This window comes from Artemia sp. Qi Xiang Cuo, chromosome 2 (genome assembly GCF_049724085.1).
Source record: "Artemia sp. Qi Xiang Cuo chromosome 2, ASM4972408v1, whole genome shotgun sequence".
NCBI lineage: Eukaryota > Metazoa > Arthropoda > Branchiopoda > Anostraca > Artemiidae > Artemia > Artemia sp. Qi Xiang Cuo.
This window is the reverse complement of record NC_142795.1, coordinates 5,205,574-5,226,267: the sequence shown is the minus strand read 5'-3', so window position 1 is coordinate 5,226,267 and position 20,694 is coordinate 5,205,574. Positions and strand designations below refer to the sequence as shown.

The following is a 20,694-nucleotide window of genomic DNA, read 5'->3' as shown; positions in this document are numbered from 1 at the left end:
AAATATGCGAGGGGCGATTTTGGGGCCAAGCTAACTTTAACACCCGATGTAAGTTCAGAACTGCAGTGGTGGTTGGATATTGCCAATCATGCTTCTAAAGCAATTGAGCCTAGATCAATTGACAAATATTTGTGTAGTGATGCATCGAAACTAGGTTGGGCACTCGTGGATGGATATTCCATGAAAACGGTCACAGGTGAACGGTCCTCAGAAGAGAAAGGATTTGAAATCAATGTTTTAGAAACGAAGGCCATTTATCTAAGATTAAAATGCTTTGCTCAGGATATCAAAGGCATGCATGTCCTGCTGCGTTTTGATAATATAACCACAGTAGTTAACATAAATAAAATGGGAGGATCAAACTCTGAGTTTTGTAATTATTTCGCAAAGAAAGTCTGGCAGCTAGTATTGCAGGGCAAAGGGTGGATATCTGCAGAACATGTGCTAGGAGTTGCTAATATCTCGGATAAAGCATCACAAAAATTTGATAATGAAAAAGAATGGAAATTGGATTCTGGAATATTTAATATTTTGAACTCTTTGGTATGTCAGTCAATAGATATTGATCTGTTTGCAACTATATTAAATTTTCAAATAAAACCATTTGTTTCTTGGAAACCAGTTCCAGAATGTTTTTTTTTGTAGATGTATTTGCAATGAAAGGACCTTCTGAGGACCTTCAGAAGGTAGAACAGATCAGACAAATGGTTTTTTGATCCTTCCAAACTGGACCACACAAGTCTGGTATCCCTTACTCTTAAAACTTTTAGTAGGAAGTCCCATACTTCTACCGAATGATATTTTTAATTTGTCTCTTCCATAGAAACCAACCATGCACCATCCATTCTCCAAGACGTTACACCTAGCAGCTTGTGTCAACTCCGGCAAGGGCTTCGCCACTACGGATATTCTCCTTCCACAATCAATATTATCATGGATGGATGGCGGGATTCGACTAAGCGCCAGTACAGGGTTTACATTGAAAAATGGATCGATTTTTGAGGAAGAAACACAATCCGGACCTTGGAGGCAACACTACCAGAGACTTTGATCTTTCTTATGGAACTTTTTCACTCAGGTATTGGATATAGTCCTATTAATACTGAGAGTAGTGCTTTATAGGTCATTTTACCAAGCCTTCAGTTAGGCAGTAATCACATCAACAAGAAGTTCATGAAAGGTGTCTTTAATAGAAGGCCTGGTCTACCCAAGATTTCTAGCATTTGGGATGTAAAACGCGTATTTGGTCTCTTCAGATTGCCAGCTTGGGATATCAAAAATCTTCAATCAAAGACACTAACACAAAAATTAGCAGTTTTATTGATTCTATCAGCTTGTGAAAGAGTTCAGTTTTTGGCCAGTTTGTCACTTAGTGACATGATACATAATGACAAAGGAAGTTTTGATTTTCAAATCAATTTGTTGTTAAAAACAATGAAACTGAAATTTTGGCCTTTTCAAGACTATCCCTGTGTCCGGTGACGCACCTAGCCAGGTATATTAGAATGTGGTCATATCTGAATAGAGACGATGCACGTTTTATTACATATCATAACTCTCATACTGCTGCGTCCAAGTCATCTATTTCTAGATGGATAAAAGAAGTATTATTTCTTGCAGGTATAGATATCACTGTTTATGGTGATCATAGCACATGGTCTGCCTCAACGTCCAACCTTAAAGCAAGAGGAGTTGATGTGGATCAAATTGTAAGATATGTAGACTGGACAAATGCCAAAACGTGTGTAAGGTTCTATAATAAACCAATTGAAGATGGACAACAGTTATCTGTCTTTTGAAATTACTAACTGTATTTTGTTATATTTGAAATATCTTACTGTAAATGAATTTTCGTACAGCAGCCTCTTTTCATGAATAGGGCTATTATTGATTATTAGTGTTGGTTTAGCTGATGTTGAACTTTGAATCTCAGTTTAACTCGAGGTGGAGCTAAAGCGTTCCTTCTGGAGTAGAAATGATAAATTAAACAAAAGCTTACTAAGTTTGAATTTTTGATTGTAATTCTACTCCAAGGAAAGAGTGCCAGCATAGCTGAGAGTTAAACTGCCCTCCCAATTTCCCTTCCTGTTGAACTCTCAGCGTTTCATAATGAGCTTAAACACTGCATACTACAAGGACGTTAAGCTACTGGCGTTTTTTTATTGGTCAATCAAGGCAATTGAACGTGTCTATCTCAGTTAAACTCTCAGCTACGCTGGCGCTCCTTCTTTAGAGTAGAATTACAATCAAACTTCAAACTTGGTAAGTTTTCATTTAATTTATCAAAAAAATCTTAAAACGAGTAAAGCTTAAGTTGAATATGCAAATCAAGCTTAAAAAGAACAAACATATTTTGCTCAGTTTCCATGATTTATCATTTATAATTTGGGGGGAAGGGAGGGCTATTGGGCCATGGAGGAACAAGGCTAAGCTCCCATAAGTTTTGGAATAAAAGAATTCTAATAAGTTGTTGTTTTTTGTCTTTTTTGGGCGGGTCAGGCCATGGAGGGACAGGGCCGAGTCACCATATTTTTTGAATAAATATCGTTAAAAAATGTTTTTTTTTTTTTTGGGGGGGGGGGCACGCGCAGAAGGCCAGGGGTCATCTCGCTTACGTTTTGGAATAAAATATTGTTCCTAAGTTTTTTGAGTGGAGTCGGAGGTTTGGTTTATCTGACCTTTAAACTGTTTTCAAAACCCTCGCATAAGAATCTTATATGCCCCCCAGACAAAACATACAACACTTGCCCCAGGGCTCTTGGGGGTTGTGTTGACCCTGAAGTTTTTTTATCTGATCTTTTGACTTAATATAATAACATGACCATCCCAAATTCGATTGGATGTATTTGGGGTAGAAAGGCAGGGGGGCTAGCAGCCCTCCAGCCCCTTTTGACTCTTAGAAAGGGAATTCTATTTCCAATAGAATGAGTCCCTGATGAAGTTACATGATCACTCCTTCCATAATTGCTTTATGTGCCCCCAGTGGAGAATTTTCAACACTTGCCCCCAGAGTGATCAGATTACTTTGGGTTTCTAACGGGAATTAGAACTTTAAATTTCTAGTCATTTGAGTCCCTTCCAAAGTTTTCTCTTCCATAAAAACTTATATGCCTCCGAATATAATTTGAAACCCTTCCACTGGTCTCTGGGAGTGTGTTGACCCCAAAGTTTTGTTATCTGATTGTTTGACTATTTCAAAAAAATGGCTGTCTACAAATGTTGATTGAATACGTTTGGAGAAAAGAGGGTGTATATGAGGGGGATGCCCTCGGCTCACTTTTGACTCTGAAAAAGGTAAATAGAACTTTCAATTTCCAATCAAATGAACCACCTCTAAAGTTTATAAGACCACCCTTACATAAAAACCTTATATGCCCCCAGTGCATAACTTACAACACTTGCCTACTGGCTCTGGGGGGTTGTGTCGAACCCAGAGTTTTTGTTATTTTATCTTTAAACTATTTTGAACAAATGGCTATCTCAAAATTTTGATTAGATTCGTTTGGAGAAAAAAGGGGCCTTGGGAGAGGGGTTAGTTGCCCTCCAATCACTTTTGACTGGCCATCCAATTTGCAATCAAATGAGTTCCCTCTGGAGTTTATAGTACCATCCCTTCCATAAAAGCTTATATGCTTAGGGGGCTTAACTTACAACACTTGCCCCTGGTTTCTGGGGTGGGCTGTGTTTTTTTTCCGGAGTATACTTTTATTTACACATAATTTACAAAAAACTAACCCCAAGGAACCTTTTGGTTTGTTAGGCCAACTCCAACTTCCAACAAATATATTATCCCTGGATTTTTTTTATATATGATTTTTGGGCAATAGTGAGCAAAATGGCTTTATAGAACATCCAATTGGATGCATTTGCTGTCGTTAATGGGGTATGGAAACCAAGACATACCCACCACATAATTTTTGAACTGGGACAGCTGGCTAAACGCTGGCATTGCACTTCAGTTATTTTGTTTTTGGCGTGAGATGAAAAGGGTCTTCAGTGAGACAACTGCAAAACATATGACAACCACTTGGAAACACAGACCAAGAGCGCTCCCTTTCATCATACAAGAAATCAAGCTACCAGTCCAAAAGAAAAAGAAGTTCTGGAGAAGGTACAAGGATATCCCAAAGCAGGCAAATCATGACAAATTCAAACAAATACAAAACAAAGTCTGCTGCTTTACATGAGAAGTTACCAGCAAGTATGAGGAGTCTTTAGCTTCAGTGTCAAAAACAAATCCGAAAAAATTTTGGAAATATGTCTCAACTCAAAAGTCTGGAAGACATTCAGTAACCAAACTCTCAGTTAATGGGAATACCTTAAGCAGCCCTGGAGATATAGCTGAAGCTCTGAACCAGCTGTTCAATTCAGTTTTTACACCTTCAGAAGATGCCAGAACATGAAGATGCTTGCCACAGATGCCAGAACATGATATTCAGAAACCAATGCAAATTATTACTGTCAACACTTTGGATGTGGAATCATGGCTCAAAAGTTTGAACACAAATAAGTCAGTTGATCCTGATGGGGTTCACCCTCAGACTTTGAAAGAGGCTCATGCAGAGCTTGCCCTCCACCTTGCAAAACTGTTCCACAAGTCTCTCGATACAAAACAAGTCCCTCAAGAATGGTGAAATGCGAATATTACACCAGTTCACAAGGGTGGAAGCAGGAACTGTGCTGCCAATTACTGACCCATTAGCATCGCCTCAACAGTCACTAAAATCCTCAAAGGAATTGTGAATACCACTGCTATGAAACACCTAATTGACAACAAACTACTTACTGATAGTCAACATGGATTCAGATCTGGACGCTTAGTCAAGACAAATCTTATTGATGCATATGAATATGTCACTGAACTGCTAGACCTGGGTATCCCTGCTGATATGATCTTATTAGACTTTGCAAATGCTTTTGACAAAAATTGCGATCACCATTTGAAGGCAAAACTCTTAGCTACTAAAATATATGTGGAGGTTGTTGAATGGGTGATGCAGTTCCTCTCAGGAAGAAAGCAGAGAGTTAAAGTGTTTGGGGATAACAGGCAAGAATTACTCTCAGAAGTTGCAGGAGTTGGTAGTGTTGTGTCCCAGGGAACAATCTTGGGCCCAACGCTTTTAATATTTTCATTAATGATGCTCCATGGGCTGTAAGAAATAAGATGGGCATTTATGCCGACAATTCAAAGCTTATTGGGCCCGCGGAGTCGACAGCAACAAGAGCCTCCATACAGGAAGACCTGGATTCCCTTTCCCTTTGGGCCCACTAATGGAAGCTTGAGTTTCACATTCAGAAATGCAAGACAGTACATTTCAGGAAAAAGAATGAAAAGTGGCAGTACCATATGAGTGGAGGGGATGGTTCTAGGCAATCAATTGGTTCTTCAGCAGCTGAAAGAGATTTGGGAATAGTTGTCAATGAAGAATTAAAATTCCAAAAACACACACAAACAGTGGTTGCCAAAGCATCTCAGACCCTTGGAATAATTAGCATACAGTACATAGCAGATCATCCAAAGTCATGATGAAGCTGTACAAGGGTCATGTGCAACCATTGCTGGAATTTTGGATGTGTATTGCCATGCCCCTAAATAAGGGTTACCAACAGAAAATAGAGTGATAAGATAAGAGATAAGATATTTATTTCAAAAAGATCACTATCACATGCCCACAAAGGGCCGAATTCGGACTTCGGAGTCGACATTATAAATGGTTACACTAAAACTGGCAAAAATGCAAAAAACAACAACGAAATAGAAACATCATTATGAACAATCATTCAACAGTCAATAATTAAAACTGTAAAAAGTCAATTAAAAGTTAAAAAGATCAAAACTGGTCAAACTAAACTTACACAAATACGAATCGGAAAAAGAATTAGAACGGACATAAAAAAAGGAAGGGGGGAATAAGCGAATATACACAAAAAAAAGAGCGAGACATAAATGCATATAAATTAAAAGGGACACTAAGAAAGTGTCAATAATCCAACTACAGTAAGTCAATAAAAGAGTTAAAAAAATAAAAACTGGTCAATAAGGGGGGGGGACAAAAAAGAGGGGAAAAAAAGAAACTATTGGGACATTTTATTCATTTTTTCTGTAATAAAGTCTGTTCAAAGGCACGCAACCAAAGCTGTTGATAGATGCAAGAACTATCCATCTCACCTGAAGAAACTACAGCTACCAACACCCATAGAGAATTGGTCCACCAAACCATGGAAAACAGAGTGGGACGTCGCTGAACCAATGGCTCCCTATTGTCACTGACTAGTGACTCTACAAGATTGTTTCCTTATTTTGCTGGACAATGAAATTTAAGGTATTTAATGCATAAGGTTGGAGGAAGGGGCTAGTTGCCATCAGATCATTTTTGACTCTTAAAATGGGAGCTAGAACTTTGAATATTTAATCATTTGAATCCCCTCCAAAGTTTATACAACCACCTCTCTGATAAACCCTTATATACCCCGGGCACAAGTTACAACCCTTAGTTCCTCCGCGCTCTGGGGGAGGGGTATGTTGACCCTAAAGTTTTTGTTATCTGATTATTAGACTATTTCGAAGAAAATGGCTATCTCAAATGCATTGGATGCACTTAAGGAAAAGAGGGTGTTGGGGGGGGGGGGGGGGGGGTATATATCCTATGATCACTTTTGACTCTTGAAAAGGTAACTGAAACTTTCAATTTCCAATCAAATGAGCTACCTCTGAACTTTATATGACAAGCCCCTTACATAAAAATCTTATATACCCCCAGGGCAGAACTTAAAACAAATGCCACTGGGCTCTTGGGTAGTGTGTCAATCCTGGAGCTTTTGTTATTTTCAATAAAATGGCTATCTCAAAAATTTTATTGGGTGGATTTGGGGAAAAAAGGGCAGGAGACTAGTTGACCTCCAATTTCTTTTGACTCTTAAAAAGTGAACTAGAACTTTCAGTTTCCAATCAAATAAGCCCTCTCTGAAGTTTATACAAGCATCCCTTCTATAAGAACCCTATATTCCCCCAGGGCATAATTTACAATGCCTGCCCTGGGCCCTGGGGGTTGTGTCAACCCCAGAGTTTTTTTTATATGATCTTTTAACTGTTTTAACAAAATGGCTATCTCACAATTTTCATCAGATTGGTTTGGAAAAAAGACGTGGGCGCCAGTTGCCCTCGGATCTCTCGTTACTCTTAAAAAAGCGAATTAGAACTTCGTTTCCAATCAAATGAGCCCTCTTTGAAGTTTATAGAAGCATCCCTTCTATGAGAAACATATATGCCCCCACAGCACAAATTACAATGCCTGCCCTGGGTCCTGGGGGGTTGTGATAACCCGAAAGTTTGCCCCCCCTCCCCCTCGGAACGGCTCTGAATACAATGATGATTCTCTAAACCTATAATTATTAGCCTACTTTCATACAAGTCCAAGTTGCAACTTTTTGCACATAAAATCTACATCAAAATCCGAACAAACTACAGCTCCAAACACCCATCTACAGACAACAGAGGGGTGATGTCATCATGGCTTACAAGCTACTGAATGCCAATTCCTCTTCTCAGAAGCCTTTCCAACTTGACAAATGATCCAGGACAAGAGAGCATAGTAAGAAGCTGCTCCAGAAAAGAGCTCACAACAGACTCTGCAACCACTTTTTCTCCAATAGAGTAGTGGCTCCCTGGAAAAGTCTTCCCAACACAGCTGTCACTGGTCTCGCTGTTGATGCATTCAAGATCGCCCTTGATGAGAATTGGTCCACCAAACCATGGAAAACAGAGTGGGACGTCGCTGAAACAATGGCTCCCTATTGTCACTGACTAGTGACTACAGGATTTTTTCTTATTTTACTGGACAATACAATTTAAGGTAGTTGAGGCATAGGGCTGGAGGAAGGGGTTAGTTGCCATCAGATCACTTTTGACTCTTAAAAAGGGAGCTAGAACTTTGAATATCTAATCATTTGAGTCCCCTCCAAAGTTTATACAGCCACCCCTCCCATAAAACCTTATATACCCCCAGGCACAAGTTACAACCCTTAGTTCCTCTGCGCCCTAGGGGGTATGTTGACCCTAAAGTTTTTGTTATCTGATTATTGGACTATTTCAAAGAAAATAGCTATCTCAAATCAAATGAGCCCTCTCTGAAGTTTATACAAGCATCCCTTCTATAAGAACCCTATATTCCCCCAGGGCATAATTTACAATGCCTGCCCCTGGGCCCTGGGGGGTTGTGTCGACCCCAGAGTTTTTGTTATATGATCTTTGAACTGTTTTTAACAAAATGGCTATCTCAATTTTTATCAGATTGGTTTGGAAAATATTCGTGGGGGGGGGGGGGCTTGTTGCCCTCAGATCTCTTGTGACTCTTGAAAGAGTGAATTAGAACTTTGTTTCCAATCAAATGAGCCCTCTCTGAGGTTTATACAAGCATCCCTTCTATAAGAACCATATATGCCCCCACAGCACAACATACAATGCCTGCCCTGAGCCCTGGGGGGGGGGGGGTGTGATAACCCCAGTGTTTGCCCCCCCCTAGTAATGGCTCTGAATACAATGATGATTCTCTAAACCAATATTTATCAGCCTACTTTCATACAAGCCCAAGTTGCAACTTTTTGCACATAAAATCTACATCAAAATCTGAACAAACTACAGCTCCAAACACCCATCTACAGACGACAGAGGGGTGATGTCATCATGGCTTACAAGCTACTGCATGCCAATTCCTCTTCTCAGAAACCTTTCCAGCTAGGTAAGGCTTTTTTTTGCACATACAATCGATATAAGTACAACACAAAGCATGAATTCCTACATAGTGCTAAATTTAATTCATAGAAACATGGCAATAGCTCTATAAAACATACAATTTGTCAGGCTATAGTGACAATAAACTAACATACCAAAACAATATGCCTAATCAAATTGGAATATCAATTGATCTGTAGATTATCCCTAAAGGGTGACTGATTTTTCTTTTAACTAATTTTTTTATGTTACTTTGAAAAAATGAAAACAATTTAAGACTAGACCTGAAGGTTCAGGATCGTCATAATAAAAAATTTGTCTTTGAATATTTATAAAACATTATCATGACTGCCTCACACTTAAGTTTTAGTCTTAAAGTTGCCAGTTTTCCAGGCAGCAGTGTTTAACCTTTTCTATACAGTGGGATATTAAAAAAAAAGGTGCTTACATTTCTTTTAATTCAAATTCATTTAATTCAAAAACAAGACATAGCTCTCGTAAGCAAAGCCCAAATATGATGCCTCTTAGTCATAAATAGCAAAATAAAGTTGTCTGATAAAACTTCGTCAGGATAAATAAAATAAAGGATAAGAACACTTGAGATGAGAATAAAATTGTCTAATACAACTTTGTCAGGATAAAGTAAACTAAAGAATAAAAACACTAGAGCTCATTGTAATATTTCATAAAGCTTGGCACAAAGCTTTTACTGTAGCACATGGTGTTACAGTGGACTGGGGTCAGTTTTATAACGTTCTCAGCCAGTTTCCTGGGGGGACAAAATCTTATAGGGACAAAATGTTGAGGAAGGAATGATCGGTAGATGGGATGTTGTAGGAGGGAGGAGCCAAATCTTTGGCATAATTTTTCTTGGCGGGAAGAAAGGGATTCAAGTTTAAATTCTTTGAGGTAAAAGGAGTAAGGTAGAGGGAAATCTCCATAAATGATTTGCAGTCATCTCTTCTGAACTCATTCTATTTTATCAGTTTCATCCTGGGTATGGGCAAAGTGCCAAACTCGACAAGCATATTCAACTAAGGGCCAGATGAAAGTGCAAAATATTAGTTTCAGCTTGTCCTTGGGAACTCGGAATTTTTTCAGTGTTTTTAGCATTTAAATTACGCCGTTAGCTTTTTTTACAATTGTCTTTGTATTCTCCCGCCATGAAAGGTCAGAAGAAATCACCACACCAAGTAAAGTTACTTTATGACTTATTAGCTCGGAAGCGATAGGAGGTTCAAATGACCGTTGAGTACTCCAATGAAAAGAAAATGTGACCAAGTATTTGTCTTTATTCATGACCATGTTTAGTTCAGCTGCCACTGAGGTAACATGGTCAATGAAACCAGCAGCATTGCTCTTCAAATCCTCAGATACGACTTCCATTAAGGACAAATCGTCAACGTATTTTCATCTGTCCTCCAGCTCAGCAGCAATTTCATTTATCATGAAGAGGAATCCCAGCAGCCCAATCACCTGTGGAATTCCACAAAAAACTGGCAGAGAAGTGGAAAATTGGTCTTTATACTTCACAGTTTGCTCTCTATTTGTTAAGAAGCTCTTGATGATTTTAATGATAAAGCTGGGTATATATTTTTTCGCCATTTTTTCTAAAAGGATTTTGTGATCAGCAAGGTCAAAAGCTTTTCTGAAATCAATTGCAATTAAATTTATCCATTTTCCAGGTTCATCCAGGTGTTTTAAAATAAAATCAATTAAATTAACGAGGCAATGAACTGTCAAACACTTAGGGATGTTACCAAATTGCTTTCAATCAGTTACTAAAAATATCAAAAGATATTTTTTCAGCCATGCGGCAACAAAGCTTTTGTATATTCTGCTAAAAACTGACGTAACTGTGATCGGCCGGACACCAGAGAAATCATTAGCTGCTCCTTTCTTTGGAATGGGGGTAATAAACCCTTTCTTCCATTTCTTTGGAAAATATCCTGTTTTTGTTATATTATTGAACATTATTTGAAGGGGAAATGATAATTCTTTAGCAAATGCTTTAATGAGAGCAACTGGAATGTCAAAAGGGGCAACAGAAGTTCTTTTTAATGAAGAGAGTTTACGGATTATAATTGCTGATGAAATATCAGCAATTAAATTATCATCTGAAGGAGTAGTTAAATTTACTGGAGGATCATCAGGTGGAAGAGGGGGGGGGGGGGGTAAGACTGCACAACTGAAGCAAAATGGGCACTTGAATCATTTGCAGTTTTCTCTAGAGGCCCTTCCTTCATGAAGTTAACTGGGTGAGAACTTTTACCAGTCAGACTTTTTACTTTACTGAAGAACTGCAAAGGCTTGGACTCCAAAAGATGGTCAACTTCATCTTCATAGTAATTTGCTTGTGATTCTTTGATTTTCCATTTTATTTGGTTTGCCAACTGTTTTGCTTAGTTCTCTTGACCTTTTTTGTATAAGGTGCAATTTATGTTTTATCAGTTGCTCTATCTTTGAATTTACGTATGGTTTGTCTCTAGAACAGAATTTAGTCTTACATTTGGGAAAGCACTCAAAAAATTTTGAATTTACCTTATTATGGAATGCTTCTACTTGGGAATCCAAGTCTTTAGCTGAAGAGACCGCGACCCAGTTTTCTCCTGTTATCCAGTCACCGAATTGCAGCAGACCATGGTCAGTGATCAACCTTGAAGTAACTTTGGTTACTGAATATTTAATTTTTACTTTTTCCAAGGGGTTCCACTGTAGTATATAATAATAACTTCCACCAAGTGGTGCTAGTTTACTTGGATCCTGGTAATATTCCAAAAGATTTGTCAGGATTACACCCAGAGAAGTACTCCCCTTAGTTGTTGGGAAATTGACTAGAGTTTTAAGGTTAAGTGACCTCGCCAGCAATTTGCAATCGAGTTTGTTAGCATTTCCTAGCATTACTACTCCAAAATATGGGTGACAACTTTGGATGTAATCTGTCAATTCCTGCAGCTTCTCCCAAAAAGCCTTTCTTGCTGCAGCAAGCTGACCAGGTGAATAATAGAAAACACACACTGCTATGGCAGAGGGCAGCCTAGGGAGTTGCTTAGGTTGGGCTTTGACCCAAATAATTTCATCATTATCTTCAAGAAAAGGTATATTTAAAAGCTGAAGTTTAAAATCTTTGTGCATGAGGTTCATAATTCCTCCTCCTTTTTTGCTAAGAGGATGGTCATCAGGCAGAAGTTTAATAAAAGAAGAAAAGTTAGGAACCCTCAATAAATTAAGATCTTGTTGGTTGACCTTATAAAGACAGATAACACAAGAGCCAAGCACTTGAGCTGTGGTCTGAGGTTCAGTAAATTTCTCTAGATTTAAACTTTTGGCATTGCTGTAAAGGAAGGAAGGAAATACATAGCGTTTGTTGTGGAACTCCGGGAAAAAGGTTTATTTTGGAATTTCTTGCCTCCTATCGTGACTGGAGCAGCAACAGGATTATTTAAACTGAAGTCACCAACAATTTTTTCCTTCTGCAGGGAAAGGGGTAAAGGGGAGGGGGAATAGAATAGGGACAGGGCTGGTTATTGATGAAAATGAATAGGTGGGGAAGGAGGAGGGAGGGGGTCTAAGAGGCTCCTGAGATGTGTCATAGGAGGAGTGGTGTACTGAAAATGGGTGCTGGATTCCCCAGGAAGGTGGGCCTGTGTTTGAACCCAAGAGTGTCCCCTCTTTTCTACACCCCAAGAGGGTTTGTTTTGGATTTTCTGCTGTTCGCGTTGTTGAAGGTGGGCATTTTTTGATGAGCTTGGGTCAGTACAATTAAAATGCACTAGTCTACAATTTTCATCTAAGCATCTAAATGGAGGACACATCTCTATATGATCAAGGACACATTCAATACTACTAAATGACTTAGCAAGGAAATTATAATATAGATGTAGGAAGCAGCAGGGAATACCAAATTTACATGCTCCTTTTTTGAAAAATGTACACACCCCTTTTGACTTGGGCTGTTCAGGGTGAGGTCAAACTGTATTTTTGTTTAATGGAGTCGCTTTATTTTCATGAGCAAATTTGCAACTAGCTCCCTTCTTACAAAAACCATTCTGAAAGAACCAACACTCTCTTTTATATGGTGGCTTGATTATATTCTTGAAAATGATATGTAAGTCCTCTTCCTGTAAGTTGTCAATTGGAATCGCATTATTCTCATCACTTGCAGCTATGTCAGTATTATTATTCACCACACTTGGAAGGGGTGTATCTGATGTAACTGGCATCACACTTACAGCATTCATTTTGCATTGGTTATTTTGGGCAGCTGGCTGGGTACCAAGTTCATGGCTGCTTGGGATTTGATCCAGGGGAAACCGGTTTTGAAACTGATTTAACTGCATCTTCAGAGAATTGATTACTGTTTTTTTTTTTTTTGACTAAAATGTCTAGCTTACAACATTCTTGCATACCAATCAAAAGCTTCTCAGAAACAGACCTGACTTCATTGTCAAGCTTATCAATAACAAAATCGCAAGCTGAAAGTTCATTCTCAAGGGTAGAGCATTTATTTCTTAATGCTGAAATTTCTTGTATATGTTCTGCACAACCAACATAGGGAGTTTTCTACTTTGTGCTGGGCCTAGTTATTGTCTTTGCTTGGGGATTGGAGGACCTGGGAGTGACTATAGGTGTGTTTTTTGCAACAAAGGGGCTTGCTTTTGGTGTACCTTTGCCAGAAAGTTTTTCCTCACTTGCAATCAAAGTGAAGTGGGAAAATCACAGTTTAAGCAAAGCCATTTCTCTAACTTCTCTCTTAAACCAAGAGTAATCTTTGCACATTTGGGGTGCCACCATTGGCAGCATTTAGTGCATTGAACTTTCCCTCTGGTTGCTGGGTTTCTACATTCAGGATAATAATATTTAGGCATTATTAAAAGGGAAAGTATTGATTCTGATTGACAGGGGGAACTGCCCCTCTCCTGCTTACCATATAAGGTTATGTTAATATCTTATTAAATAACTTTATGTCTACACTATTTGAATGCTCAAAATTAATAAAATTTCTTAGTCTCTAACTGCACTTAATTTCACTTGTTGCACAATCCAATTAGATTCAAAGTTCAATACAGTTTATGTCCTCACCAAATATCATAAATCTAGGTCCAGTTCACCAAAAGTCCACTGTTATTTATTCCAAACTTAATCCTTATTCCAAACTAAGTCAAGAATCTAGGTCAAGTTCAAAGCAAGTGAATTAATACTGAATTCACTTTTATAGGTGAATTCCCTATAAAAGACACTATTAACACTTTTATAGGGCTTTGAAAAGATTTCAAATATTTCTTTCCTTGAAATTGGGATTTATCCCTTTATTAGTAAGCTAATGTTCTCCTTGTTCTGTATTCTACTCATATAAATTCCCAAGGACCTGTTTCCTAATTTTGTTGCCAGAATATACTAGTCTAGTGCCAAACATGCAAGGAAATGGGCACATGTCCATTATTCTAAACTTTTTGAAAAAAAAAACTTATACTAAAGAGACATTAAAATTTTGGTTGACAGTAAACATTTTTTGCAGGGTATGTAGACCTTTTTTTCAGTGTTAATTTTTAATTATTTTAGAAAATGTACTAAGGGGTAAGGAATTCCTGAACACTGCTTGCAGCAGAAGATTTCTAGAATTGTGTGTTTCTAGAACAATATTAGCCTATGAGTAGAACTTCATGAGAGATATAAAGAGCAAAACATTCAATTGATTGGGGTACAGAAGGACTGTACGTACCTGTGTTGGCCTAAGGCAGCTCTGAAGAGCCAATTAATTTAGTATTGGTGGTAGTGGCAGTATAATATACCAGCTGAAATTGTCAAAATCACTGGAGACTAACAAATCCACCTCAGAAGCCAATTTTGGTTGACAGTAAACATTTTTTGCAGGGTAAAGAGAAACTCTGTAAGAAATTCCTGAATACTGCTTGCACCAGGAAATTTCTATAGTGGTGTGTTTCTAGAACAATATTATAGTGCTGTATATGATGTCATGCAGGCTGTGAGCACAGCTTAATAGCAATGAAGAACTGGAATTAGAAAATGATGCCTTATTCATGCTTTTTCTAAACATCATGATTGCTACTCTGACAATGGACCCTACCCTCTTGATAGCCCCAGATATGGCCCTAGAATATATAAAGACTAAAAGAAAACCCTAAAACTAAGAAATTCTTGTTTTATAATATGCAGCATGCATCTATTATGCTAATTAGATTATCTTATTTCCTTCTATTGTTATCCATGTTCTGAGATCATTTTCGACAGCATTTGGTGTTTTTGAATTACCCACTCTCCATAAAGAAACACCATAAATTCTGAAAACTGCTCTAAACTAACTTTGCAATGATCAAAAAGGACAATAAACAAAAGTTGGACATTTGGGTATTGACTAGTACCATAAAAATAAATAAATTACATGGGCTTAACACATCATAGAAACAAACAAATACTTCACAATGCACAAGAAAACAAATTCATTGAACTCTTCTTAGGGGCACTAAGTAAAACATATCATACTAAGACCATAAATATTATAGTTTCATATATTGTCTTCTGCAAAAAGAGGTTACAACATGGTCAGGCAAATTGTTCCACAATTTAATGGAATAATTTCCAAAAAAACCTTTTGCTGGTACATCATGAGTTCTGTAGTGTGGGTGAATAATATTCACCACATAGCATTTTTCCTGATTAATAAACATTGAAATTAAATTACATCAATTATATAGATAAGAGACAATGCTGGTCTGAGAACAATTCTCAATGGACTTTTGAAGATTGTGAATAACCAGGCATATCATCAATTGTGAAGATTTGTATTATTTCTCTACTTCCAACCAGGATGTTCATTGGCCAATCTACTTACCTTAATTTGCACTTTGGAGCAAAATAAGGTCCATGCTGGATCTTTTCTGCTCTGTGTCAATGATGGTAATTTGGAATATCACTGTGATATGGGCCCAGTGATGTTGCATTAGTTGGCAGCTGAGAGGGATGGTCTGTCCAAGTTATATTTCCATGGCTTGTTGTTCCATTCTTTGTCAAGTCTTGACTTGAAGGAGGCACTAGCAGGTGCAGTCATGGTTTTGTCTTGAAGGTTGTTCCAGTTGTTGGAAATATGCTCAGTAAAAAAGTTTTGGCACATTCTGGTCTTCACTCTTTACTTTGCTAGCTTCTGCAATTATCCTCTAGCATTGTGTTTACCTGTATGTTTTGTGAGGAGTGTGTTGTTTGGTTGACTATTAAATTTGTAGGTTAGCATCATATCACATCTGTGATGTCTAAAGACCAGCATTGGTAGTTTTAGGTGCTCTAGTCTCTTATCATACTGCATATTTTGCAGACCCATGATGCGTTTGGTGGCATGTCTTTGAACTCCTTCAGTTATTCTGGTATCATGCTTGTAGGAGGGGGAGGTCAGACATGTTCTAAAGTCCAAGAATGGCCTAACAATAGCCTTGTAAATTCTCAGGAAGACAGTGTGGGAGCAGCTGGTGGTAGCACATTTCAGCAGGCCTAGGCTTGAATTAGCTTTCAACACTGCTTGTTGCCAATGCCTGTGGAACTTCAGTTGCTCATCAACAAGTACTCCCAAGTCTTGTTCTTCATGTCTGGTTTGTAGCTGAATATCAGACTGTAAGTTCTGGTCATGCATGGTATACTGGTGGTGAGGATGGCTATTGCCAAAATGGAGGACACTGCATTTATTAAATGTTAAACTCAAGCAGCCATTCACTGGTCCACTTCTGGATTCTCTGGAGGTTTGATTGCAGGCTTTGTTGAATGGCTGGTCCAAAAAGCTTGGAGTCATCAGAGTAAAGCATGATGTTATTTGTGGTGTCCATTATCATATCATATACTTTATCACCATTATTGGTGAAAAGTTGGACCTGCTGCTCTTGCTCTCTCAGGAAATTCATCACCCATTCTCCTAAATCAGTGTGGATGCCAACTGCCATTAATTTGGCCCTAAGGCATCTGTGGGACACCTTGTCAAATGCTTTGGCAAGGTCAAACAAAATAAGGTCAACAGGTAATCCCCTCTCCAGAAGGTCAGTGATGATATTATAGGTTTCAAGTAAGTTGGTCTCAACTGACTTTCCTGGAAGGGAGCTGTGCTGCTCTGGTGACAGTATACTGTTGGACAGAAGATGTGTGAGAATTTCACCATTCACAATGTGTTCCAGGGTTTTTGCTACAGCTGACATTAAGCAGTAGCAAAAATATCTATCATACTAACTCAAGATTTATTTCTACTGCTGTTAACTTTGAGCAAAGCCAGTTGTGTGGGACCTTATGAAATATTTTTGCTAGGTTCAAAATAACCAAGGAAAGGTCCTTGTCTAGAAAATTGCTAATCTGCTCATAAGTATCTAAGAGGTCAGTTTCTACTGATTTTCTGATAGTAAATTGTTTTGGTGGTCAGAGATGATACCATTGTTAGTAAGGTGTTGAAAAAGGACATTATCAATAACTATCATTTCAAGAGTTTTTATGACAGCAGATGCAAGACTTATGGGTCTGTAATTTTCTACACTGAATTTATCTCCCTTTTAAAAATAGGTATGATGTAGGCTAGTTTCTAATGGGATGAGACATCTTTATTCTCAAGGGAATGTTGAAATAATATTGCCAGAGTTGAGGATATTTCACTAACTGCTTCTTTTGGCAGGTGAAGATGGGAGTTATCAGGGCCAGCAGTCTTGGTAGTATTGAGGCTTTTCAATGCTTTTTAACCATGGGTGTTGTAACAGTAATGTAACAAGTGTTGTAACAAGTCATTTGCTTTAAGATGCCTTGTTTTCAGTTTGAAGAGAGGGCACTATCAGGTCCATCTGTGAAAACTGAGGCAAACTGCTGATTGAGAAGATCAGCTATGCCTTAGGTAGCTGTGACTTCATTTTCATTGGCTGGGATTGGACATTTCATTGATTTCTAGTTGTGATCTCTGCTAGACACATAGTTCCAAATTTTTTGGGGATTCAACTCACTTTGGTCTGAGAGTATTGTCTCAAAATTGCAGTTGAGTTGTTTAGTGAGGTTTCTTAGCTTATTTCAAGCTATGACATATTTTTCATAGTGACCTGGTTTTTCTGTCTTTATTCAATAGTGTTCCTTTTCTGTCTTATGCTAGCCATCATATATGACAAGGTCTATGGTAATGGGACAAATTTTTCCATTGAGTTCTGTTTCTGCATATCTATGACTGTAGTTAGATATTTCTCCCACTGCTCACTGACTCCATCTTGGAGAATCATCTCCCAAATGATTTGCCTTAATTCAACCTTAATGATATCATAGTTTTTAAATATCTTCTTTTTTATTTATTCTTTGCTTTGGGTGACTGTTTTGATGACAAGGTGCTCACTTTTACCAATGGGCAAGAGATAATAGGGAAGTTTTTTAGCACTAAGATCTTACATCTAAGATCTTGCATCTTTCTGCAAAGATTATTGTTTTTTAACTCATCTTTGTTCTAAGATCTTACAGCTCACTGATGTCAGCAAAAAATCTGAAGAACACCACTGTTCTGCCATATAGAACTTTGATGAGAGAACTTTGATGATATACTCATCATAGTTCTCAGACCAATGATCAGAGCAGAATGATGGAAGATGTTTGCATAAAAACCACAAAAGATGTAAGATCTTAGTTCAAAGATTTCACTCTTAAGCATTTTCTGACAAAAGATGTAAGATCTTAGCACATTGATGAGTAAAAAACAGGCCTAATCTAACCTCTGGATCAGTTAGCTGTTGCTTACAAGAACTAGATCACCCAATGCTTCTTGTGTTTTCCCCCCAGAAACCTATTATGAGCTGGGTAAACTCTCTGCTGTGCTTGAAACACCACTGCACCAGTTCCAAACCAAATAACCAGTGACACCATTAGCCCAACCTCTATCCTCATGAACAAAATATTTCAAGTCTAGATCACTAACCACTTGGCTAGGATAATATATCCAAATCAGGGTATATATTTGTGCATCACAGGGGTGGGGGTAAAGTTCATTTGTGATGCAAATGAAGACTATATTTAGATTCAGAATGCAATTCTGGGTATAGGCCTATATGTGTACATTAAGGGGGTGAGTTCTAAGAAATAATAATGAATAGGCTCTAAGAAATCCATGAATTTCTTAGAAAAACTGGAAAAACAAGGAAAAAAGTGAAGATAAAGGTTCTTCTGCTGCAAATATATTAACTAGGATTATTGTGCATACTATGAAGTAAGAATTGTTTTCTTAACATGTCTCCTTATGTGGTGGACTGATCATACATCTATGTCTAGAGCTGTAGTGAAAACCTGTTAACTGTAACCAATAATTGTTTTGTATATTATGGGGTAAATTTTTACCAAATCATATTATTGAGTTAGGAATAAAGTGAATACACCATTTGATGCCTTTTTTTATGCTGATTATTAATATAATAATAATTTATATTGTAAATTAATTTCAGCCCCCCCCCCCTATATATGCCAATTCAGGGTATATATTTCTATATTAGGGGGAGGGGGTGGTGGTAAAGTTTAAACTTACCTTCTATTTACATCAGAAATAAAATTTGCCCCCAACCCCACTCCCCCTAATAATTCATTTCCAATAGAAATTAGTGTTATATTTGTAATCAGCATAAAAAAAGCATAAAATGGTATATTCACTTTATTTAAAACTCAATAATATGATTTGGTAAAAATTTACCTATTATGGAGCTAGAACTAATTTCTTGACATGTTCCCTTCCCAACAGCCCTAATTCTAGGCTTATATTGAATTGTATAATATTTCTTTACAGAGAATGGGAGTATTAAGTCAATAAAAAAAAAACAATAATCATCAAGTCAAGATCACAACAAACTTGTTTCAACAAAGCAGTAGGCTAGGCTTAGGCCTCTTGCCTATCACAAGATTCAAAATGAAAAAAAAAGAACATGATATTAAAGCTATATATAGATCATCAGGAGGGTTAGGGGAATTCATCATCAGCAAAGCAGCCATGAAGGTATGAAAGAGGGTAAAATTAGGGATCTAATAGCATAAGCTAAGGTAAATATCTACCAAATCATATTATTGAGTTACGAATAAAGTGAATACACTATTCAATGCCTTTTTTTATGCTGATTACAAATATAATAAGCATTTCTATCGGTAATGAATTTCAGCCCCCCCCTATATAGGCTATACCTAACCTAACCCTGAATTGGCATATATAGGGGGGGGGCTTAAATAAATTTATGATATAAATTATTATTATATTCATAATCAGCATAAAAAAAAGGCATAAAATGGTGTATTCACTTTAGTCCTAACTCAATAATATGATTTGGTAGATATTTACCTAGGCTACTTGCCTACTTTTATTGAAATGTTTCCTTTAGAAGTGGTCAACCACAAAAAACCCAAGGATCTCTTGGTAGAACAACCCTATAAAAAACCTATATAGCAAACCTAATTTCTTCAGTTCATTTCAAGAGCTGACCATAAAAAGCCACACCAGTAGAGTTTTTTGCCAAAAGCTTAATCAGCTTTAAATCGACTTCTTCCTTACATTTGACACTGGCTAAAATGTTTTCATTACTTATGTCATGTTATTGTTTTCCTTTTCAGACAAAGTTGGTTAAAGTGGCGGTAAGAAGCTGGCCTCTGAATTGATTGAAACTTTTTGTCAAGCAAATGGCCCCAAGTCTGAATTTTTCATCAAAATCTGATGCATTCATCAGAATCTGAAAATTGATTGGCCTAAATTTCAGTAATACTGAACTTTTTTAGCTATGAACAATTCCATCATCGGTGTTAAGTGGGAATAGGGGTGAATCGGGTGATAAAATAATTTTTTCCCAAAAAGTTATTTTTTTCTTTAAATCTTTTGCTTTTTCCTTTTTTAGACTATGGACAGTTTGGTTAAAATTTTCCTATGCATTAAAGACCGCTGTGTCAATGGTTTTAGCATTTTGCTGCATGTTTTTCTATTATTT

General features: G+C 37.5%; 3 protein-coding genes and 1 non-coding gene across 4 annotated transcripts; 2 read left to right on the top strand and 2 right to left on the bottom strand.

The window, feature by feature from the left end:
• Nucleotides 1-3,831: 3,831 nt before the first annotated feature.
• Nucleotides 3,832-3,953, top strand: LOC148954831 (U11 spliceosomal RNA). Its single transcript, XR_016143756.1, has one exon. It is a non-coding gene; the product is annotated as a U11 spliceosomal RNA (small nuclear RNA).
• Nucleotides 3,954-4,754: 801 nt separating this feature from the next.
• LOC148954830 (uncharacterized) lies at nucleotides 4,755-5,156 on the top strand. Its single transcript, XM_089105293.1, has one exon. The coding sequence runs from the start codon at nucleotides 4,755-4,757 to the stop codon at nucleotides 5,154-5,156; it is 402 nt and encodes a 133-aa protein (XP_088961419.1).
• A 10,743-nt stretch (nucleotides 5,157-15,899) lies between these two features.
• Nucleotides 15,900-16,373, bottom strand: LOC148954829 (uncharacterized). Its single transcript, XM_089105282.1, has one exon. It carries the CDS (start codon nucleotides 16,371-16,373, stop codon nucleotides 15,900-15,902), a length of 474 nt encoding a protein of 157 aa, XP_088961408.1.
• A 52-nt stretch (nucleotides 16,374-16,425) lies between these two features.
• On the bottom strand, nucleotides 16,426-16,926 carry LOC148954828 (uncharacterized). The gene has a single exon (XM_089105269.1). The coding sequence runs from the start codon at nucleotides 16,924-16,926 to the stop codon at nucleotides 16,426-16,428; it is 501 nt and encodes a 166-aa protein (XP_088961395.1).
• Nucleotides 16,927-20,694: the final 3,768 nt, after the last annotated feature.

Excerpts from the sequence above, each read along its gene's own strand:
- LOC148954830 (XM_089105293.1), top strand. The coding sequence starts at position 4,755 with ATGAAACACCTAATTGACAACAAACTACTTACTGATAGTCAACATGGA.
- LOC148954829 (XM_089105282.1), bottom strand. The coding sequence starts at position 16,373 with ATGCATGACCAGAACTTACAGTCTGATATTCAGCTACAAACCAGACAT.
- LOC148954828 (XM_089105269.1), bottom strand. The coding sequence starts at position 16,926 with ATGTCAGCTGTAGCAAAAACCCTGGAACACATTGTGAATGGTGAAATT.